Source organism: Notamacropus eugenii, chromosome 5 (genome assembly GCF_028372415.1).
Source record: "Notamacropus eugenii isolate mMacEug1 chromosome 5, mMacEug1.pri_v2, whole genome shotgun sequence".
Taxonomy (NCBI): domain Eukaryota; kingdom Metazoa; phylum Chordata; class Mammalia; order Diprotodontia; family Macropodidae; genus Notamacropus; species Notamacropus eugenii.
In genome coordinates this window covers 153,538,984-153,564,156 of record NC_092876.1, presented here as the reverse complement: position 1 = coordinate 153,564,156, position 25,173 = coordinate 153,538,984, and the positions used below count along the sequence as shown (strand labels likewise).

Genomic DNA, 25,173 nt, shown 5'->3' with positions numbered 1-25,173 from the left:
GAAACGGCTGGGAATCGAGGTGAACCGAGCTATCTCGTGTATTTCCACCTCTTCCCGTGAGAAACGTGATGGGAGAGAGCTCTCCCCGCCCTCGAGATTGTCCCGGATCTGGGCACACTATTGTTATCTAACAGCACGGTATTCAGATGCAAACTATGCTGCTGGAGGGTTTAAGTAGGATCAGGAAAGCCTGAAAGTTCTCTTGGGCGGAGGGGCGTGGAGCGGACAGGACAACAAGGCTCCGTTTTTCCTCTCTCTTCTCTCCCCTCCCCCTCTCTCCCCACTTATACTTCTACTTCCAATCTCTTATTGTAAGATCTTTGCCTCCTTGGGAGATTCTTCGCTCCCTCCTAAGGAAGAATTCCCCTGCACTTGTAACTAGACCCTGAAATAAAGCTCAACCCTTGTTCGACTCTGGAACGTCCTTTCTCTCATACAAGCATCCGGTTTGGCCAACCGAAGACCTCTGGTAGAGGTAAGGGAAGACTCGGGTAGCCCTCAGGCCTCTAGGCCTGGCACCTCCCCACCCCAAGGTGGTCAGAGCTCAACTTTAAAATAAAATTCAAAGGAAATGAGAAGTTCATCAGGGAACAAGTTCAACAAGTTCAAAGGGAAAATGAGAAAACAGCAGCAAAATAAAACAAAAAACCACAACTTGACCATGAATAAAAAGCTACTTCAGTGGAAGAGAAGACCAAAGCAGAAACTTAAAAGAAGGCAAGAATATGAAAATAGCCACAAGCAAAGCCTCAAAGAAAAAAGTGCTAATTGGATCCAAGGTCAACAAGAATTCCTAGAAAAGTTAAAGAAAGAGATTAGAGTGGTAGGGGGAAAATTAGGAAAAGAAATGAGAGCAATACAATAAAATTATGAAAAGAGAATTAATGGTTTGGTAAAAGAAGAACAAAAAATAATGAAGAAAATTAAAAAAATAAAAGAATTGTCCTAATTGCAAAAGAGGCACAAAAATTCATTGATTAAAACAACTTCTTTAAAAGTAGAATAGGCCAAATGGGAAGGGGGGGGGGGGTTAAAAAAACTCACTGAAGAAAAAGACTTCTTTAAAAGAAGAACTGGAGAAATGGAAGAGTTACAAAAATTCACTGAAGAGAAAAATTCCTTAAAATTAGAATTAGACAAATGGAAGCAAATGATTCCATGAAATTTCAAGAAACAATACAACAAGATCAAAAGAATGAAAAACTAGAAGAAAATGTGAACTATCTTTTGGGAAAAACAGCTGACTTGAAAAATAAATCCAGGAGATATAATTTAAGAATTATTGGACTACATGGAAGCCAAGATAAAAAAAAGCCTAGACATATTTTAAGAAATTATTAAGGAAAGCTGCTCTAATAATGTAGATCCAGAAGGTAAAATTGAAATTGACGAATAAAACTGATCACTTCCTGAAAGAGATCCCCAAATGAAAATTCCCAAGTTCCGGAGCTTACAGGTCAGAAAGAAAATATTTCAAGCAGCCGGAAAGAAAAAATTCAAATTTTATGGAGCCACAATCAGGATCACACAAGATTTAGCAGTTTCCACATTAAAGGAATGGAGGGCTTGGAATATGGTATTCCAGAGGGCAAAGGAACTAGGATTACAACCGAGCATAACTTACTCAGCAAAATTGAGTATAATATTTCAGGGGGAAAAGAGAATATTTAATGAAATAGAGGAGTTTCAAGCATTCCTGATAAAAAGACCAGAACCAAATAGAAAACTTTGCATTCACACTCAAGCATAAAAAAGTAAACATGAAAGAGTTGTTATAAGGGACTCAATGGAGTTAAACTGTTTATACTCCTATGTGGGAAGATGATACATGTATCTCCTAAGAACTTTATTATTAGTATTAGGGTAGTTACAAGCAGTCAGATGTAAGGCAATTATGCTGGAATGAGCTCTAAAAAGATAATGTAGGGGTAAGAAAGAGGCATTCCCTGAGAGAAGGGGGAAGGGAAAGGTAGAATGGGGCAGACTTTCCCACATAAAGGAGATGCAGAAGGAAGAGTTGTTGTAGTGGATGAGGAAATTGGTGACTGCGGAACAATGCTTGAATCTCAGAGCAATTGGTTCAAAGAGAGGAATATATAGATATAGATAAATAGCTATAGATAGATATGTATATGTGTGTATGTATATATATGCACACACATATATTCATACATATATATACACATACATACATACAAAGTTGGGTATATAAATCTGTTTTACTCAATAGGGAAACAGGAGAAAGGGATAAGACAAATGGGGGGAAGAGAATGATGAGGATAAGGACAGAATGGGGAAGGCAAAACAGACTTTTGAGAAAGGATAGGATAAGAAAGAGAAAGAAGAATTAACAGAGGAAAATGGAGTGGGAGGAAATGCACAGTTAATTATAACTGTGAATGGGAATGGGATGAGCTAATTCATAGAGTGAAAGCATATAGCAGAATGGACTGGAAACCAAAATCCAACAATATGTTACGTATAAGAGACACACTTAGGACCAAAAGACACATACAGCATTGAAATAAAGAGCTGGCACAAAGTCTATTATGCATCAGCTAAAGTGAAGAGGTTAGGGGTAGAAATCATGATCTCAGGCAAAGCAAATACATAAATAGACCTAACTGTAAGAGATAATAAGGGAAAGGTACATTTTGCTAAAAGGTACCATAGACAATGAAATAATGTAAAAAATTTTTACCAGAAGTTTCTTTGATAAAGACTTCATTTCTCAAATATATTGGGAACGGAGTCAAATTTATAAAAATAAGAGCCATTCCCCAACTGATAATTGCTCAATAGATGAATGAGCAGTTTTCAGAAGAAGAAATCAAAATTGTCCATAGTCACACACACATAAAAATACTCTGCTATTGATTAGAGAAAGCAAATTAAAACAGCTCTGAGATACCAACTCACACCTATCAGAAATGACAAATGCTGGAGGACATGAGGGAAAATAGGTATATTAATGAACTCTTGGTGGAGTACAGATAGGAGAGATTTGAGAGAGAGAAATCAATTATAAAGCTTTTGCAGGATTCCAGGAAAAAGGTGATGAAGTTTTAAACTTAGAGGGAGAACGAGATGAACTAGAGATGTCAGTTGAGGTGGAATCAACAAGACCTAGCATTGGACTGAGTTGATCAAATATATGGGTTTCTTGTGTGTTCATCCTTCTTTTTTGAAGAAGACCATGACATCAAAGAAATGATGACATGACTTGCACCTGACTTTGTTTTGAGTGAAGGAGGGCTGTGAAAGGTCACCAGTCTCACTTTCTCCTCCTGAGCCATCTGGATCCAGTGACCAGATATTCATCAGGATGACTGGAGATGGTCCAGGGTACAATGAGAGACTTTGGCCTTTTCAGGAACTCACTTAGAAGGAAGTAACGCCCATTGAGTGAACAGGCCTCTTTAAGAAGTAGTCAGGGAATGACTCTTTTAATGAACAAAAGAAAAAAATAACTAAATCACATCGGGAGGGAAAGAGAGTCCAACTTAGGGCCTTCAGAGTGCATTGAGTTTATCCTGATGTGGAAAACAGTGTGGCAGGCAAGGTCAAGCAAATCTGGGGAAAGAAAAGTTTCAAAGAAAATCTTAAGTTTATCTCCTTGCAAAACAATACCAAAACCATCATATACAAACATGGTATCTATTTTATTCTAAAGAATCCCAGGAAAAGGACTTCTATAGACCTTTTATAAATAATCAGCTGGGTGTCTAATAATCCTTCCAGTAAGGTCTTCTTGAATCTAACTTAAGTCTTCCTGCTTGGTTTAAATGAAATTGGGAATTATGCAAATATGAGGACTAAAATGTCCTTATGCCTTGCCTCAGAGATTGCACTAATAGGCTTATACTCCTAGGAGTAACTGGTAAGAAGTCAGTCTTCTTATACACCAAAATATTTATAGCAGAACATTTTGTAATAGCAAAAAAAGTTATTCACAAAGCAGATAACCCATCAACCTGGAAATGGTTAAGCAAATTGTGATATATGAAAGAATGGAATATTGTTGTACTATAAGAAATGTTGAATATGATAAATACAAAGGAGCATGGAATGATCTACATGAACTTGATGTAAGGGAATAAGAGCCAAGAACACAATATACATGACTACAACAATAAATACAACCACTACTACCAAAAATAAAGGGGAATGCTGTAAAATTACAAAGAATAAGCATGGCACCAAAGAACAGGTATGAGAACACAATTCCACCCTAGACATCTGCAGGGGTACAAGGTCAATTACTGTGGTGTATCATATATATTTTCAGACATTTTCAACATATTAAGTCAGTTATGGTGATTTTTTTCTTCTTTTTATCTTAAAGACAAAACTCATTTGTTATTTGTAACAACTCTCTGGAAAGGGGAAAGAGAAGAGATACTGGGGGAATTATGATGATTTAAAAAGACATCAATGAAAACGTTTCTTAAAAAAGAATAAAAGCTCTAAATCACTAATAGAGAAATGAATATTAAAGCAACTTTGAAGCTCCAATTTACATGCATCACTTAGGCAAAGATGAGAAAAGAAGGAAATGACAAATGTTGGAGGGTCCAAGAGAAAACAAATACAATAGATAGTTTACTGTTAGTGGAACTATGAACTAGTCCAGCTCTTCTGGAAAGCAATTTGAGCTGTACTCCAAAAGTTTTCAAATTGTATATGCACTATCATCCAACTATAATACTATCAGACTTGTACCTCCCCAAAAATCAAAGAGAGTTGAAAAGATCCCTTACCTACAAAAATATTTGTAGCATCTCTTTTTGCAGTAGTGAAAATTAGAAAACTGGGTGGAGCCAAGATGGCAGAGTAGAAAGACGTACCTCCTCTAGCTCTCCTCCTAAAACCCATAAAATACATGTAAAAATGACTCTAAACAAATTCTAGAGCAACATAAGCCACAAAACAACAGAGTTCAAGAGATTTCCAGTCCAAGACAGCCTAGAAGACTGACAGGAAAGGTCTATCACACTGGGCACAGAGCAGGGTACAGCCCAGCCTTGGTCATGTAGCACAGCAGGGACAGGATTGTAGCAGGGTTCAGGGCATGGAATCTTGGGCAGCAGCAGCTCCCAGATTTCTCAACCCACAAACACCAAAGACAGTTTCAAAGGTCAGTGAGAAAGCTCTTTCATGTGAGTGAGAAGGGAACATGGTCTGGCCCCAGCCCCAGGGTGGCGGCAGTAGCTGAGGCAGCAGCATCCATTTTAGGAGCCCTCAGCCTAATGATCCTGGGGGAACTAAGCAGCTGATCTTGGTCTCAGCCCTGAGTGGGGGCCCTGGGGTGAAAGGAACACTAGTTGGTGGAGCTGGTGGAAGCTCTGGACAGGGAATCCTACAGCAGATCCTGGGCAGAAAAACTTGTGGTTGCTGACAGACTAGAGTGTAGACTAGGAGAGCAGTAAACTCCTCTCCATTGATTATGCTACCTTGAAGGAACTGAGAACTTACAGGTCCCTAGAGTACACACTTCCCTTGACCAAGGTCTCAAAAGTCAAGTAACAGGCTGGGAAAATGCCCAAAAAAGGGAAAAAAATAAAACTATAGAAGGTTACTTTCTTGGTGAAAATAGTTCTTTAAAAATTAGAATGGAGCGGATAGAAGCTAATGACTTTATGACAAACCAAGAAATTACAAAACAAAACCAAAAGAATGAAAAAATTGAAGACTGTGAAATATCTCATTGGAAAAACAACTGACCTGGAAAATAGATCCAGGAGATACAATTTAAAAATTATGGAAGAGCCTAGACATCATCTTTCATGAAGTTATCAAGGAAAACTGCTCTGATATTCTAGAATCAGAGGGTAAAATAAATATTGAAAGAATCCACCAATCACCTCCTGAAAGAGGTCTGAAAAGAAAACTCCTAGGAATATTGTAGCCAAATTCCAGAGTTTCCAGGTCAAGGAGAAAATATTGCAAGCAGCTAGAAAGAAACAATTCGAGTATTGTGGAAATATAATCAGAATAACACAAGATCTAGCAGCTTCTATATTAAGGAATTAAAGAGCTTGGAATGTGATATTCCAGAAATCAAAGGAATGGGATTAAAACAAAGAATCACCTACCCAGCAAAACTGAGTATAATATTTCAGGGAAAAAAATGGTAATTTGGTGAAATAGGGAACTTTCAAGCATTTTTGATGAGAAGACAAGAACTGAATAGAAAATCTGCTGTTCAAAAACAAGAATCAAGAGAAGCATGAAAAGGTAAACAGGCAAGAAAAATCATAAATGACTTACTAAAGTTGAATTGTTTACATTCCTACATGGAAAGATAGTATTTGTAACTCAAGACTTTTTTCAGTATTTGGGGAGTTGGGGGAATTATATACATATAGACAGAGGGCACAGGGTGAATTGAATTGGAAGGGATGATATCTAAAAAAAAATTAAGGAGTAGGAGAGGAATATATTGGGAGGACAAAGGGAGAAATGGAATGGGGCAAATTATCTCTTATAAAAGAGGCAAGAAAAAGTTTTTTCAATGGAGGGAGAAAGAGGGGAGGTGAGACGGAAAACGTGAAGCTTACATCACATTTGGTTTAAGGAAGGAATAACATGCACACTCAATTTGGTATGAAAATCTATCTTACACTACAGTAAAGTAACGGAGAAGGGTCTAAGTGGGGTGTGGGGAGGATGATAGAAGGGAGGCCAAATGAAGGAATGATTAGAAGTAAACACTTTTGGGGAGGGACAAGGTCAAAAGAGAGAATAGAATAAATGGGGGCAGAATAGGATGGAAAGAAATATAGTTAGTCTTTCATAACATGACTGTTATGGAAGTCTTCTGCATAACTGCACATATATAGCCTAAAAAATAAAAATAAAATAAAGAGTTGCAGAGTGAAAGGAAAAAAAATAAAATTGGAAACTTAAGGGAAGAGTGAGGAGGATAGAATGGTGTAATAGCTGTGAACTGTGTGACTGGAAGGATAGTGAAAGAGGAACCATTGGAAGAGGACTGTGTTTGGGAGAGGGAAGATCATGAGTAAGGAAATGGCAGAGATGATGTCAATTGACTTTAAATTCAGACCTCTCTGGAGGAGGGGAAAAATTGGTAATCAGATTTATAGCATCTGATTGGACATTCTTATTGGCTTGTATCATTGAATACAAAAGACATTGGAACCCAGACTGAAACATATGCTCTTTCCATTCAGGAACCAATACAGAACTAGACATGCCAGCCTTAATGTTTACTTTAGTAACTGTTCTTTCTCCCATATACAGACTCATTGTATCTTTTCCTCTGTCTTCACTATAGTTAAACTCTCCATGTTACACTTAACTTATGCCTCCTGAATGATGATGATGGTAGTGATGATACTAACGGCTAGCATTTACATAAAAAGCTTCACTTACATTATCTCATTTGATCTTCACAGCAACCCTGGGAGGTAGACGCTGTTATTATTCCCATTTTATGCATGAGGGAAACTATATCTGAGAAGTTAAGTGACTTGCCCAGACCCAGAACCACACAACTAGTAAGTGTCTGAGGAAGGATTAAACTCAGGTCTTTCTAACTCCAAGTTCAACATTCTATCCCTCTTCATCCTAGTCGCCTAGCACAGAGTGAACAACTACTGACAGTCTATAAAAAACTTTACTTATCTGCTAATTCAACCATTCTGGAGAGCAATTTGGAACTATGCCCAAAGGGCTACAGAAATGTGCACACCCTTGGACTCAGCAATATGGCTTCTAGGGCTGTATCCCAAAGAGATCGTAAAAATGGGAAAAGGTCCCAAGTCTACAAACATATTTATAGCAGCTCTTTTTGTGGTGGCGAAGAACTGGAAACTGAGAGAATGCCTATCAGTTGAGGAAAGGCTGAACAAGTTGTGGTGTATGAATGTCATGGAATATTATTGTCCTATAAGAAATGATGACCATGTAGACTTCAGAAACTGGAAAGCCTCATACGTACTGATGCTGAGTGAAATGAGCAGAACCAGGAGAACATTATACATAGTAATAGCTACAGTGTGCAAGGACTGTTTTTGATAGACAGCCCTTCACAGCAATGCAAGAACCTAAAATATTCCCAGAGGACTCGATGCAAAATGCTATCCACATCCAGAGAAAGAACTATAGAATCAAAGCACAGAATGAAGCAGCCTATTTTCTCTTGTGGTATGTTTTGGTTTGGTTTGTTTTTTTTTTCATGGTTTCTATCACTTGTTTTTATTTTTCTATGCAACATGACTAATGTAAAAATGTTTTTAATAAGAATGTATATGTAGAACCCATATAAGATTGCATACCGTCTTGGGGAGGGGGAGAAATTTTAAAACTTATGAAAGTGATTGTTGAAAATGGAAAACAAACTAATTAATTAAATATAAAAACCATTAGCTGTCTGGCATGTGTTTTCTTACCATAAAGGAGACTGGCTTCCACCAGGTTTTAACATTAGCAATGAGAATAATTTCTGTAGGACATAAATATACCTGGGGAATAATTGGTAGCGGTAAACAGTTTTGTGTCCTTGCCACCTCTCACATTTTCCTTGGTGTCCTTTGATTTATCAATCTTTTCACCAAACTCAGGAGCAGATTTAGAACCACTATTTTATCTTCCTGAGCCTGCTGTTTGCAAATCATGTCTCTAAGGTATAGGAATAAAACTAATAGTTAGCGTTTTTGTAGTACTTTAAGGTTTACAAGGCATTTTACAAATATAATCTCATTTGAGCCTCTCAACATCACTGGAAGGTCGATTATTATCCCCATATTACAGATGAGGAAATTCAAGCAGGCAGAGATTAAGTGATTTGCCCAGGGTCACACAGCTAGTAAATTCTGATGCTGGATTTGTATTCAGGTCTTCTTGACTTCAGGCCCAGGACTCTATCTCCTTAGCCACCTACATAGAACAAGACAAGAGGAGCTGTGGGAAAGATAAGAGGCTTAGAAGGTGCATAGACTTTGCCCATTTCCTTCATTCTAAATTAGGAACCCATATGATTTATTGCAAGCCAGTTACAGTGATCCATATTTTATTACAGCTTTAAAGAGAAGATTCCATAACTTTCCTCAAAATCTATTCTAATATTTAACAGCCCTCACAGTTAGGAAGTTCTCCATCATCTCCAATGTAAATTGGCCATGTTCTAGTTTCCATTTACTTTTGGACACATTTCATACAGCCAAGCTTACATTGTAATTTGTGAGTACAATAGTTACAGGGTGTTAGAGAAGACGGAAGCATTACCTATATGTGAGGTTGTGTTTTCTCCACCCAGGTAGAATATAGCCATATTGACCCACGTCAGGCATCCCACATCTGGGCTGTTTCATGATCTCAAGGGTGTTAGAGTCAAGTCTCCCAGTCACTGTCAATCCAAAAAATGCTTGCATTTCCCGGAGTTTTCCATCTAAGGGGACATTGCTCTTGTTTTGAATAAGATGGCTCCCTTCTGTTTCAAGTGTATAGAACTGACCTAAATATGCCTGACCCAAAAGATAAAAACAAGACAAAACACATACATGTACACTCAAAGATACAAACATAAAAAAGAACTATACACTTTAGGATATAGTGATCTCTATATTAAACTCATTGAACAGAATGATTTGGAACTGACCAAAGAAAACAAACCCGAAAACTTCTCAGACCCCAACCACACCCTAGAAGATATTGGGCTTCTTTCACTTGTTGAATGATGTTTCTGTTTTTAATTATCTTGACTGCTATGTGCAGCCTGGTGTTTTCTAGAGACAGATTTTCTATTTACAAATTCTTTGCTTTATAAATACAATCAGTTTCAGGCACATAGCACCACCAAATTATGATTATTTCTACAAGCCCACTCCCAAGTTGCTCATTGGTTCACATTGTGAAAACAGGTATTATAAACTAGTAGTCTGGGCTATCCTAGGCAGTCTCAAAATCTTTCCTGGTGCATTCTTAAGGTAGTTGTCACTACTATATCTGCTTTTATATCTCTGTCTCTATCTCTGTTTCTGTATGTTTGTCTATGTGTTTGTGTATCTGTGTTTTTGTCTATGTCTGTTTCTACCTCTGGTGTCTATCTCTGTGTGTCTGTGTCTGTCTATGTCTATCTGTCTTTGAGTCTTTCTGTCTATGTCTCTGTGTCTCTGTCTCTGTCTCTGTCATTTTGTCTGACTCTCTGTGTGTCTCTGTGTGTGTCTCTCTGTTTCTGTTTCTCTCTGTCTCTCTATCTCTGTCTCTCTCTTTCTCTCTCTCTCTCTGTCTCTGTCTCTCTGTCTCTCTGTCTCTGTCTCTCTCTGTCTCTGTCTCTCTCTCTCTCTTTCTTTCAGCATTAGTGTTCACTTTCCTGCTTTGCTCAGGACTTAACTGTTCGTCTCCCTCATCACCATTCAATGCCTCTTTCTAGGAGCTTCCTCCTCTTAGAAAGGTCAGGGAATCATTTTGCTAATGCTATAAGGTCCTTAGGTGAGGGTTACAAAAGTTGCCTCTATTTTTCATTGTGTTTAGTCTGTCAGTCAACAATGCTGATTGAGTAAGTACCTGAGCCAGCTGCCTGCTTTCTTCATGCTCCATCTTTGGATCTGCAGGAAAAGCAGAAGAGGACGCTAGAGAGAACAAGAAGAGAAGGGACAAGATCTTCATCTTGGTTCCCACTTCTGTGCCTTGTTTTTGCAAGACTCCTTCCTCTTTTCACGTGAAGCCCCGTCCTGCTTATACAGAACTTCAACAAGACAAGTCAGCAGGGCCATGACTCATTGATTATATCATCATTTAATTAACAACAGAGAAGTGCATTTCTCATAAAGCTTGCCGTGATAGGGTTTTATTTTCTTCTCAAACTTCATTTTGCAATTCCTAAATTTCCTTTTAATAATTAGATGCAATGATTCTCCATGGCCCACTTGACTCTATTATGAAGTCGGCCACGTAAGTGTAACTTTACTTTTTGTAAAGTTGATTTTTAAATATAAAAATACTGAATAGATTTTATAAAAGCATTTTCACTTCAATTGAAATCAATAAGGTTAGCAAGATATATTTTCCTGTAAATAGTTCAAAGTATGTTTTTAGCCTTCATTTCACACATTTTTTCCATGAAGAACCATATACATTCAAAGTACCCAACCCCATTATTAGAAACACACAAAGAAAGAAAGAGAATGAATGAATGATTGACACTCTCACCATATAGGCTCGGTATTTTAATCTATTTAGATCACAAACATACATTAGCAATGAGATATACTTTTAAAGAAATATTCCTCCTTTTTCTCCTTGAATTTAATTTGATTCTTCTGTTCAGACACACAGATACACAAACACACAGACAGAAGCAGAGATAGAGACAGGCACAGAAAGAGGCACACAAATAGAGAGATGAGATAGGGACAGAAACAAAAGCAGATATAGTAGTAGCAACTACCTTAAGGAAGAATTTTGAGATTGACTAGAATACCCAAACTATTGCTCTATGATAACTGTTCCACAGTGTGAACCAATGAATAACTCAGGATGGGGGTCATCTACTCAGTGCTTATGTTAGGTGTTGGGGGTATTAAATAAAAAAGAAAATATTTGTCAAGTTTCCTAAAAGCATCAGTTTTGTTGTGGAAAAAAGCTATATACAAATGGAACAAGGGAGGGTATTTGTAAAATTTAAAATATAACCCAGTGCTGAAATGGAATAGATAACGATAGACAATAGAAATGATGAGAATTTGAGGATGTCAAGAAGAAGGCTGTGGTGGTCATGGAGTGTGCTACACTAGTGTGATCTGAACTGAAGGCTAGACAGGACTTAATTATAGAAAGGAGAGTATTTAAAGTGGGAAGAAAAACACAAGCAGAAGCACAGAGGTGGGAATGAGTTTAACATGTGTCACAAATATTAATGAAAACCTAAAAAAAAATGTCTATGTGGAGAATTATGGGAGAAAGGATTAGATCATGTAAGGTGTTGAATTGTAGGAATGATATAGCCATCCTTGGTAATATGATAATTATCATCTGACATGTTTAAGCTACTTGGACTAGAAGGCTAGAACACTGCCCCTACCCTATTGGGCTTTAGTCAGAATGGTGGATATCAGGAAAATAGTTCCCACTGAGTCATGTTACTACATTGAGGAAATGACTTTCTTTTGTTAATAGGGCAGGGCTGCTTGGATTCAAAAGAGCATACTAGCATAATATTCTAGATGGAGAACTAGAAGAGACCTCAGAGAACAATACCTTCCAATACCCTCATGTTACACATGAAGGAGGGAATGGTGGTACAAGGAGGTAAAGTAACTTTGTTTAAGGTCACACAGCAATAGGTATCAGAAGTAAGATATAAACCCAAATCCAATGATTCCAGAGTCAGTTCTCTTTGTACTTTTGCATGTTTCCTTCCTTATTCAAAATTAACTTGTTACTTGAAAGCTAAGGACACCTCCACTGGCTCTCAGATTTAGCACAGAGTGTGGAATGTGGAAGGTATAACATTAATCTCAGCCCTGAAAGGTATGTGAGGAGCAGTAACAAATTCTGTCAAGAAGGATAAGGTATGACTCCACTAGACTGAAAGTATTGAACTGAAGTCTTCTGAACTCATTCATCTTTTTCTTGATAGGTAGAAGCAGAAGATAAATTTCTCTTCTTTCTTCTCCCTTCCGTTATTTCCCTTGGTTCTTCTCTAGAGACTGGGTCTAAGACAGGTAAAGATGAATAATCCAATCATATTTTCTTCTCAGGAAATCTTGTGTATACCTTTATAGGTGCTCTTAAGAATGATAAACACAAGACATCTGAGAGTGACAACACTACTACTCTCCCACCTCATCCATAGACAATCTGTGCTACTTTTAGTGCAGTCCTGATAGCCATCATCTGGGGAAACAAATCCTGTGGAGAAGGTGCTAGTTATCCTCACTAACCACCAGCCAAACTGGGAGAAACAGGAGGCATCATGTTATAGGCAAGTCAAAGTACCACCACCATCTTGATTTCCTTCAGGATCCTGATGGAGACAGCCCTGAGTACAAGAATCTTTGGAAAAACAATGCTCACAGCCTAGTACCCATGGCAATCATCATCAGAAGCAATCCCTATGAAGATACAGCTGGCAATTGCTCCTTTGGGATTACAACCATATCTATTTAACACCCAGAAAAGAAAATTCTTGTCATTAAAAGTTCTTGATATTGCCAAATGGTTTGACATCAGAAATTGGTATAATTTTCAGTGAAAATTACATTAAAAAGAAGGATTATCTCTGGCTTTGCCACTGCACCCTTAAGACCAGGGGACCTTACATTCTGATTTCAACTGAAACCTTCCATTTGGGGAGTGTGCTGAAAAGTATTTAACAGCCAGATCTTTTTAAAATACATTTTGAAGTTTAATCTGCATCACTAGCATTTCCTCCATCATGTTGTTAAGTCTAGAAATCAACAAAGCAATAAATCAAGCCCTGATTTATAGCATTTGTCAATTTCTGAGGTACAAATGCTCACACTGGAAATTTAACAGTTGGCTTTCTCAAGGTGGTTTGAGCTGACACCAGCACGCATCTTCCTTCCTTATGTGTTGTCTATTCAATTAGAATGTGAGCTCCTTGAGAGCTTTTTCTTCAATCTCTTTGAGATACAGACCTAGCAGTAATATTATCTAATCAAAACACATACACAGTTTTATAGCTCTTTGGGCATAGTTCCAAATTGTTCTCCTGAATGGTTGGACCAGTTCACAACTCCATGAACAACAGTGCATTAGTGTAAGACAGATATAATTTGAACCTGGTACCCCCTCTCTGAGGGAGAAGAGTGGTCAAGCTTTGGGACCTGATCTCCTGCTTCCCATTCTGGCAGGAATTAAAGTCTTCTTTGGAGAAGGATGGGGGGAAAGGCTAGAAATGTCATTCCTTCTCTCTTTGAGCCACATAATGATATCTCTCTGTTACATGTGGGAGATACCTGTCACTATGTCTTGAAAATCACTATTCTATTGCTCAGATACTAAAGAAAAGGAAGAGGCCACCTGACTGAGATCTCAAAGGCCCCAGACCAAAGGAAGAAGGCATAAGTGGAAGGTGATCTACTACCCTGCAAAGGTTTGTCTAGGAGGGTAGGAGCTCATGACTTGTAATTGGGTAGGGAGAGATATACCCCACCCACCCACCCACTTCTCTAGACAGCTCTGAGAGTTGTCTTTATTTGTCAAAACCAACAAGGAAAGGCTGAGGAACAGGAATTGCCTCTATATGTCTATGGAGTGCCAGCTCATTAGCCAATTAAGACTTTACATGACTATACCAACAGGAAACAGACATAAGATATCCGTGCATGCTCTGGCATGGGATACACAGAAGCAGTGCACTCAAAGCTTCAATGTACTACCCTGTGTTCTGACTGAGCATGCTGCAAGAGGATGCTACATTAATTTCAACGTGAAGTATCATAGCATTTTTTCACTCCCTTCTAAATTTCCATAAGGAATTTTTTCTATTTGTTCTCATTTATTTTTCTATATATGAGCACAGCATGCATTACATTCTTTTGGTTAATACAGATCATTTTGATTGATCTGGGTATTTGTACTGAACTAGAAATTTCCAAGAAAGCCCTTATATCTTCAGGTACTCATTAAATAGTTCTCTTTCATTTGCTTATGAAGTTGTTTATTTGATGTAGTCCAATACATCAAACTTCTATTTCTTCATTGCCTAGATAGAACAATGATTCCGTAGTAGTGTCAGAGGCCACCTAAGGAGCCATGATCTGATTCCATGGGGTCTACGGACCAATCAGAGAGTGAGAAAATGGTTTATGTCCCATTCAGCCCACTGACCTTTATCCTTTGATACTGTCTGTCCTTACTCCACTGTGCAAATTCCCAATCTTCTTACTTCTGCATTGGGAGTTAACCCCTCACGGTACTTATGGAGAGGGGATAGAACTAATTGCTACCAGAAGTGGTAGCAAATATCATTGGAAAAATTGATGCCCCTTTTTTTCCCCTGGATTCCTTTTTGGATGTGGCAGGTGCCTCTTGAAGGGTGGACTCTGGCTCCAGAGCAGTGACCAATAAGTTAAGAATATTACCATCCAGGGGGAGGAGCCAAGATGGTGGAGTAGAAAGACACACATATGCTAGCTCCAAACCCACAGCCTAAAAAATACATGTAAAGAAGAATTCCCAACAAATTTGGGAGCAGCAGAAGTCACAGAAAAAACTGAGCAGAGGAGATTTCTGTTCCAGAGAGACCTGAAAAACCGACATGAAAGGTCCATCACGCACTGAACTGGAGCAGAGCCCAGCACTGCCTTGGCCGTGTGGCACCTAGAGGAGCAGATGGGATGGAATCTCCAGCAGCCCTGCAGGTCCCTCCACCCACAGGTGCCAAAGGTCAGTGAGAGGGTCTTCTCGGCTAGCTGAGAGGGGAGTGGGGTGTCCCCATAACTCAGGTCCCCTCGGGAGGCAGCAGGAGAGGCAGCAGCAGACAAGGGCTCCCAAAGCAGGCAGGAGCTCGGATCCATTGTTGAAGGTCTTCACATAAACCTCCTGAGGGATCTGAGCCCCGTGAGGAGGCCCTGCCCCCACCTGAGCACCTGAATTTAATCTCACACTGAATAGCAGCTCTGCCCCTGCCAAAAGCCCTGAGGCTGGGAAGCACATTTGAATCTCAGACCCCAAGTGCTGGCTTGGTGGATCTGGAGGCCAATTGGGGGTGGAGAGGACAATCAGAAGTCAAGTAACTGGCTGGGAAAATGCTCAGAAAAGGGGGAAAAAATAAGACCACAGAAGGTTACTTTCTTGGTGAACAGATATCTCCTCCCTTCTTTTCAGATGAGGAAGAACTGTGCTTATCATCATGGAAAGACATAGAAATCAAGGCTTCTGTATCCCAGACATCCAAAATAAATATTCAATGGGCTCAGGCCATGAAAGAGCTCAAAAAGGATTTTGAAAATCAAATAAGAGAGGTGAAGGAAAAACTGGGAAGAGAATTGAGTGACATGCAAGCAAAGCATGAAAAACAAGTAAATACCCTGCTAAAGGAGACCCAAAAAAAATGCTGAAGAAAATAACACCTTGAAAAATAGGCTAACTCAATTGGCAAAAGAGGTTCAAAAAGCCAATGAGGAGAAGAATGCTTTCAAAAGCAGAACTAGCCAAATGGAAAAGGAGGTTCAAAAGCTCACTGAAGAAAATAGTTCTTTCAAAATTAGAATGGAACAGATGGAGGATGATGACTTTTTGAGAAACCAAGAAATTACAAAACAAAACCAAAAGAATGAAAAGATAGAAGATAATGTGAAATATCTCACTGGAAAAACAACTGACCTGGAAAATAGATCCAGGAGAGACAATTTAAAAATTATGGGACTACCTGAAAGCCATGATCAAAAAAAGAGCCTAGATATCATCTTTCATGAAATTATCAAGAAAAACTGCCCTGAGATTCTAGAACCAGAGGGCAAAATAAGTATTCAAGGAATCCACCAATCACCACTGGAAAGAGATCCAAAAAGAGAAACTCCTAGGAACATTGTGGCCAAATTCCAGAGTTCCCAGGTCAAGGAGAAAATATTGCAAGCAGCTAGAAAGAAACAATTCAAGTATTGTGGAAATACAATCAGGATAACACAAGATCTAGCAGCTTCTACATTAAGGGATAGAAGGGCACGGAATATGATATTCCAGAAGTCAAAGGAACTAGGACTAAAACCAAGAATCACCTTCCCACCAAAACTGAGTATAATACTTCAGGGGAAAAATTGGTCTTTCAATGAAATCGAGGAGTTTCAAGCATTCTTGATGAAAAGACCAGAGCTGAAAAGAAAATTTGACTTCAAACACAAGAATGAAGAGAAGTATGAAAAGGTAAACAGCAAAGAGAAGTCATAAGGGACTTACTAAAGTTGAACTGTTTACATTCCTACATGGAAAGGCAATATTTGTAACTCTTGAAACTTTTCAGTATCTGGGTAGTTGGTGGGATTACACACACACACATACACACACACACACACACAGAGACAGAGAGCACAGAGTTAATTGAAGAGGATGGGATCATATCTTAAAAAAATGAAATTAAGTGGTGAGAGAGAAATATATTGGGAGGAGAAAGGGAGAAATGGAATGGGGCAAATTATCTCTCATAAAAGAGGCAAGCAAAAGACTTTTTAGTGGAGGGAAAAAGAGGGGAGGTGAAAGAAAAACGTGAAGTTTACTCTCATCACATTCCACTAAAGGAAGGAATAAAGTGCACACTCATTTTGGTATGAAAACCTATCTTATAATACAGTAAAGTGGGAGAGAAGGGGATAAGCAGGGTGAGGGGGGGGATGATGGAAGGGAGGGCAATGGGAGGAGGGAGCAATTTGAAGTTACACTCTTGGGGAGGGACAGGATCAAAAGAGAGAATAGAAGCAAAGGGGGGTCAGGATAGGAAGGAGGGAAATATAGTTAGTCTTACACAACACAACTATTATGGAAGTCATTTGCAAAACTACACAGATATGGCCTATATTGAATTGCTTGCCTTCCAAACGGAATGGGTGGGGAGGGAGGGATGAAGAGAAATTGGAACTCAAAGTTTTAGGAACAACTGTTGAGTACTGTTCTTGCTATTAGGAAATAAGAAATACAGGTAAAGGGGTATAGAAAGTTATCTGGCCCTACAGGACAAAAGAGAAGATGGGGACAAGGGAAGGGAGGGATGATAGAAGAGAGGACAGATTGGTGATAGGGGCAATTAGAATGCTCGGTGTTTTGGGGTGGGTGGAGGGGACAAATGGGGAGAAATTTTGAACCCAAAATTTTGTGAAAATGAATGTTAAAAGTTAAATAAATTAATTTAAAAAAAGAATACTACCATCCCTTTTCATTTTGAGTGAGTCAGGATGAGTTGCAGAGGATAAATAGGCGTGGCTGGGTTACAATATGCACTGTAAGGCCTATTACATATTTCCTTTCAAACCCACTGCTCTTCTGAACTTGAATCCTGAATTTTTAGCAAGGGCATTGCCATCTTTCCAGGTGCCCAGGTTGCCTCTTTGGTGGCATTTTCACTGAAATGTCAGAGTCATGTTCAAATCCTCACTCTCCCTCACTGTGCATATCCAATCAATTCCTAAACCTTATTGTTCCAACCTCTACAGCATTTCTCAAATCCATCATCTGTTCATCATACATCACCCCAATTTAGGCCCTTTTCAGTTCTTGCCTGGACTATTGTGATAGCCTCCTATTTGGTCTTCCTGCTTAAATTCTCTTCCTACTCCAGTCCATCCTTCAGTCCACTACCAAAGTGATTTTCCAAGTCTGATTATATAATTCTTGCTATTCAGTGAACCCTAACCTCCATTCAACAAACTTCAATGGTTTCCAACTAATTTCACAATCTAATATTATTTCATTTTTACCTCAGCATTTTACATTTGTTTTTGGTGTAAGTTTTATTATATAAATAATTATTAGTATAGCAATATATATGTATATATAACGTATAAATAATACACATATTGGTGGGACATGTTATTTTTTTAACTGATGGTGAGGCACATTTTAAAAATGGAGACTATTGACTTAGAAGATCAGAAGTTATTATGAGGGAAAGAGAAAGGGGAATCAACAATAGCCCCAATCTCTTCTTTGATGAGTATGACTTAATAGATTTAGAAAAAATAATGACTGTATAAAGTTTTAAAGAGAGAACACACTGTCTTTAATTGAAGATTTTGACTTTGATCTGCTAGCTTACCTAAAAGTTGCCTTAGTGTAGTGGAAATAGTTCTGGTCTTGGAGTCAGGAAGACCTGAATTTAAATTCTCCCTCAGCTACATAATAGTGAGATACAATGGTGTGGGAGAAAGAGCATTGTCTCTAGAGTAAAAGGATTTGAGGTCATATTTTCTTCTTGCTTCTTAACTATGTAACCTTGGAAAAAGATAGAAAAAGAGACCAATTTGCATAAACTGATGTGTAGAGCAAAAACAGACAAAAACTCCCTCAAGTTTATGCTGAAAGATTTAAGATCTCTGATCAATTAAGTGATCAAACATGATTTCAGAGGATTAACAAAGAAGAACACTGACTACTTCATGACAGAAGGATGATGGACTAATAAGAGAAACAGGTTTTTGGCCATGACTAACGAGGGTATTTGTTTTTCTTTACTGTACTAATGTGATATAAGAATGTTTTTTTCCTTCATTTCTTCCTTCCTTTCTTCCTACCTTCCTTCTTTCCTGTCTTTCTATCTTTCCTCCCAATGTATAGAGGGAGATGGAAAAAAGGGGGGGGGGAAGAATGCTTAAAAAAGAAAAACATTTTTAAAATTCTCATAGACCTCAGTTTCCTTAACTGTAAAATGAAGGTGCTGGACTAGGTGACCCTCTAGATTCTTTTCAGCTCTAGATATATGATCCTAATAAGTAATATAGAGTCACTGTAGGCTCCTCAAACTTACTGGTTTGTCTTATCCTCTTTCCCCAAGTCATTTTCTGAGGAAATTACAAAAACATCGTCACTACCAAGGACCTCCTCTTCTTGATTGTGGGTTCCCTTATCCTATTTAATTTTCTTTTCCTGTCTTTCAGGATAGATGGAAGGGGAAACTTTCTAACAATTTGATTTATCTCAGTGAAATGGGCTGCCCCAGGAGGCAATGGGTTTCCTTTCACTGGAATTCTTTATAAAGAGTAATCATTCTTTAGGTGTGTGGTAGAGAGATTCTTGTCTAAGATACAAGTTGCACAATGTGGTATCTAAGTTCCCTTGCAACCCTGAGACTTCAGGATTCAAAAATACATTTTTATGCCAATTTATTCTTCCATATTTTCTTTATCAATGATGTTGTTGACCAAACAAATGTTCTGAGACATCTCTAGTGACTATGCAGTCCATGTTCCCTCATTATTGTCCTCAAATGAAAGCTAAAATTTTACCTTTGCCTGATACCTGTCTATAAGGGTTCAATGTCTCTGTTCTGGGTTTGTAAAGATTCAGAGCTTCCTTCTGGGTCTTAGTCCTTAATAGTTTCCCTTATTGTATTTCACTGAATTTTTTACTCACTTTTTTCACTGTTTTCCCACTTCTACCACTGGGCAGCCTTTGAGTGGCTACCATCTTGACTTTTACACCTGAGTCCTGATTGTATTCTAATTTGCTTCAGGATGAGGTAGAGGGAAAGGATATAGGAAGGACTATCTCCCTTTGTCAGGGAATCAATTAGTTTGTCTAAAGCTATGCAGCTGTTTAAATGACAAATAAAAATTATGATTGTTACATCAGCTATGTCTGACTCTTCATGATCCCATTTGAGGTTTTCTTAGTAAGCTACTTAACCTCTGCCTAATTCACTGAAGAAGGAAATGGGAAACCACTCCAGTATCTTTGCCAAGAAAGCAGATTTTTTTTCATGTATATAACATTATTTTTAGAATTCTAAGTCCTATTAAATAATTGAAAGGAAAACATTATGCTACTTGATATAGTACAAAATATGACTGACTTGACCATGCATATTGTGGTATAACCAATAGGGAATTGATATGAATTTTCTGACTGGGCCAGCAGAGTATTGGGTCAATTGGATCAATCCAATGAGACTTCCAGGTTTGAGTTTGAGCCAAGAAAGATACACACACTCAACACTGCATTGATTGGCAAGATGCTGGCCTGGAACATGTTCATTTCATGCATTGTGATCTATAGCCCACAGATTCCTGAAATACCATAGTATCAGCTTCCAATGGGAGTCCCAACTCAGTTTTGTGACTGGAGAATCCATGTTAATATCTCCAAGCAGTATTTTAACTTTCATAGGCTTATGGCCCAGGAAGTGTCACAGCTCAAGGATGTCACAGTTCTCAGTGTTATGGCTCTCTCTGGAGGCCACTGAGGATTTTCCTTTGACCTTGATACAAATCAGAAACCCCTAGGTAGGTAAAACGGCAGGCTACTTAGAAGTACTCATTTTAATATAGTTTCCAAAGTTCCAATCCTGAATCATTCAGACAGAATTTTCCCAACACAGTCCTAGTTCTTAGCCAGGCATCATAAATGCTTCTGTGTTCCAGCTCAGTCTTCTGCACTAGTGAGTACAGGGGATGTGGGTCATCACAGGGATCATTAGCTCAAGCCTTTCTGTTCTATCAGCATAAAACTTACATCATCAGAAAAAATGCACATGGAGCTCAGTGCCATTATCCCATGTTCCCCCTTCTTTGTACTTCTTTCTTCTCTTCCCAGAGTTCCAATTCAAGCTAAATTCCTGGTTACTTCCTTTATTGGCTTACTCTTCAACTCCTTTCAAAGCCTCCCTTGGCACCTGGAGTTTCAAAATCCAACTTTGGAAGCTTGGGGAGTGGGGTTGGTACTTGAGACACAAGGTTCTTAGTTCATTCCACCCTTTTCTGATTACCTAATGGAACAGAGTGGTCCCTTAATGATTTATTCTAGACTAACAAGAAACCAGTTTAGGGGCGTGAAACTCACTCTCCTAACCTCCCCATGCACAATGATAGATCCATGTGTCTCTTGACAGATGGATTCTCCTCTTGATTTATTCTTAAATGAAAGTAAGTGCTAATAATAGAGCACCACTTACCAAAGGGACAAACTTACTCCCGCTCAACATTTACCTGTTAACAGACAAGGTCTCCAGGGTAAATGTTACTTTTTGTACTCTTAAGAAGTTGATAATATTGTAATTATTCATCCGTATATTTTTAATGATAGTAACAATAATTGAGTTGTTTTTCAGTCGTGTTCCACTCTGTGACTTCATTTGTGGTTTTCTGGGCAAAGATGCTCAAGTGGTTTGCCATTTCCTTCTGCTAATTTTATGGATGAGAAAACTGAAGCAAACAAAATGATTTGCCGAAGGCCATACAGCTAGTAAGCGTATGAGGCCAAATTTGAACTCAGGCTTTCCTGAATCCAGGCCTGGTACTGTATCCTCTGTGTCAACCACCTTCTAGTTTTTTAAGATGGAATATACTCACTTATATTCCCTTCATCACCCTACATCTTAACATTGACTTTTGGGAAACATGGAAACACTGTTTCCCAGGGTGATTGAAGAGGCAGTTTACTTTTACTAGCAGTGTTGGACCTTCTTGGCACAAAACTGACCTTAACTCTGTCTACCTTCAAATCTATAATGTTTGAAATGCAAATAATGTGACTTCTGCCCCTCTCCTCGTTCCATTCTCCAGACCCGTATGTTAAGGGGAGCTTTGGAGCAGGCATAAGAGACTCTAGCAATGGGGGAAATGATTATACCTGACATAATTATTAAATTATCAAAGTTGCTTTTGAAAGATTTCCATTTGGATTAAACTAGAACTCTTGCTTAAAGTCTGTTTATTTGCAAGGGAAAGGGACAAAGGCTGAACTTGTGATTTCATTGGTATAGAGAACTCTTAGGTAGGGAACCCTCTTCTACCAAGGAAAATCAGTGTCTTCTCCTCTAATTAGAGGTTTATAATATTTTCCAGAGCACTGAGAGGTTAAGTGACTTGTCCAGGATTTGTCAAAGATGGGATTTGCCTTTCTGGCTAGTTGTCTAACCATTATGCCACAATGGTTCTCAGGTACTTTTTTAAAAAATTATTTTTAATTTATGGAATAAAACAAGCATTTCTATAAAACATATTATAATAAAAAGACAATTGTACATGAAACTGCAAATCTACTATGCACAATTTGCTATTCCTTCCAAATAAGCAACAAAATTATTATGTCATTTTTTTCTTTTTTTTCCTTCCTCCTCCACCCTAGAGATGGCTATCATTAGACATAAGTAGGTGTGTATGTATGTATGTAAAATTATTCTATACATTCTTCTATTTGTCAGTTCTTTCTCTAGATGCTAGTAATGTCTTTCTTAATATGTCCTTTAGTAATTAATTTGGGTATTTATAATAGACAAAATAACTTATTCTCCCAATATCATTCTTACAACCAAATTGCTGTTATGGTATACAATGTTCTCTTGGTTTTGCTCATTTCTCTCTTTATTATTTCTAAAATCATTGAGCTTATTATTTCTTACAACACAGTAGAATCCCATCACAATCATATATCACTTCTTCAACCATTCTCCAATTGTTGGGCAACCTTGCAACTTCCAGTTCTTTGCTACTGCAAGAGAGCTGCTATAAATATTTTAGAACATGTAGGTTCTTTTCCGTTTTCCCTAATCAGCATTGGAAATAGACTAAGTAGTGGTGCTGCTGGTTCAAAAGGCATAAGGTAGTTCAATAACTCTTTGGGCATATTTTCAAGTGTTTATTATCATACTTTGCCTCTACAAAGATTGCTAAAAAGTATCAATAAGCTCTTCTAGTTTGTTTTATTTTTCTTATTGAGGGAGATCTAGCTAGTCCACCACTTCGGTGATAACATTAAAAAGACCTATGGGATGCCCACGAGGGAAGAAGAAGCAATTGGGCTCTGAAATCTCTTTCTGGAGCAGTAATCACATTGCCCATAATGAGGTCCCAGATGTTTACTCTTGGCAATTTCTTTATTCTAGTGACCAGAAAAGACAACCGGGTATCCTATAATTCTCATTAGCCCCAATAAAACCCCAAATACGGTGGTAATATTCTGATGTAAGAAAATCCAATAGAAAATATAAATTAGTCATGATTTCAACCAACATTTGGTTTTGAAATCCACTTCAAATTTTATTTGAGTAGAAATAAAGAGAAAAACTAATAAATCAATGATTTACTCATTGTAAAAACTTAGAAACATGGAATACATACAAACAGACTGATGGGCAGAGATGTTTAAAATTCTACTCAATCATCAATATAAAACAGTATGTTGATTCATTATTATATTCCAAAAATTAAAAATAAAAAGTTGTGACACATTTGATGTCTGAATGTTATTTCTAAATCCCAGGCAGGTGTGGGGAACCTGTGGCCTTCAGATCACATATGGACCTCTAGCTCCTCAAGTGCTGCCCTTTGACTCAATCCAAATCCAGATCCCCTTCTGTGAAGTTTCAGTTCAGTCAAAGGGTCACACTTGAGGACCTAGAGGGCCACAAGGCTGCAGATTCCCCACCACTGACTAGATAATCTAGATAATATTTTCAAAAAAAAGCGTCGACAATAAATTCATTTATGAATTACAGAGTAGTTTAATAAATTCATCAAACTTACTCATCAACATTGGGTTCCTCAAAACTTCTGTTTATGCAATAAATCCTTTTTACTCATCATAGGTGACTTATTGAGAATCAAGGCAAACAACAAAAGCAGTAACAATGAATGCAACTAACGTATGAGACATATAGCAAGCTAGAAACATGGAAAAAGGAAAAGGAAGAAAGTCTCAGTTTCCCTAACAAACTGGGTTAGGGCCTAGACATAGAACTGCATTTTTTTTCTCTTCCCTCAGAAATTTTCCTCACCAACTCTAATAGGAACCAAAGGAGTCATGAAAATCAATCACCTTAATTATGGAGGACTACATTGGGTAAAATGGCACTGAATCTCCCATGTCCCAAGGGGCTATGGCCATGACTTGCACCAACTTCCCTTCTCAACCAGATGCTCAAGTGCTTGGGCATCAAGTCCAGAAAATCAATATACCAAGAACATCTGATTTCCTCTGTGTAGCAACTCTTTCCTTTGGGGCAGATTTCAGGTCCTTGATAGGTTGTTGCCTTAGAGAGTTGCTTAAAGCTCAGAAAGAATAAGTTGCTTGTTCATAGTCACACAGCTAATAAATGCCAAAGCCGAGATTGGAACTTTTTGACTCAGCTCTTTTATACTCAAAGTATAGCACTATACAATCTCTCTATCTTGCAATTTAGGGAAAGTAAAAGGGACTTGAAGACGCCAAACATCTTAAGGATCAGATAATGGATTGACAAAATGACAAAGAATGTGTATAAAACAAGGACTCACTGGAGGACTATTCTGAGTAAGAATCACTTGTAAGTTGAAGAGTGTGTATGTCTTGATTACAATGGTGTCAGGATATCAAAGTACTGATCGAACCTCATTCCTTACTCACAATTGAAATTTGAACTTATTTTACTAAATGGCACAAAAACTGGAAAGATGGCAGAAGAAAATAGCAGTAGTTAACAAAAGCTTAAAAAAGCCTTAAATATTGGATCTTCAGTGACAGATTAAAAAAACCCAACCATTTCTTGATACATCCAAA

At 38.1% G+C, this 25,173-nt stretch overlaps 1 protein-coding gene across 1 annotated transcript in view; it reads right to left on the bottom strand.

Annotated features, from left to right (window-relative positions):
* MMP27 (matrix metallopeptidase 27) overlaps positions 1 to 10,696 on the bottom strand; it is a 29,877-nt gene extending 19,181 nt beyond the window's left edge. Inside the window, exons 1-2 of the mRNA XM_072611250.1 lie at positions 10,531 to 10,696; positions 9,250 to 9,488 (exon numbers count right to left, since the gene is read on the bottom strand). Of these exons, the coding sequence (XP_072467351.1) occupies positions 9,250 to 9,488; positions 10,531 to 10,632 (341 nt within the window). The 5' untranslated portion in view covers positions 10,633 to 10,696. The remainder of the gene's footprint in view (positions 1 to 9,249; positions 9,489 to 10,530) is intronic.
* Positions 10,697 to 25,173: the final 14,477 nt, after the last annotated feature.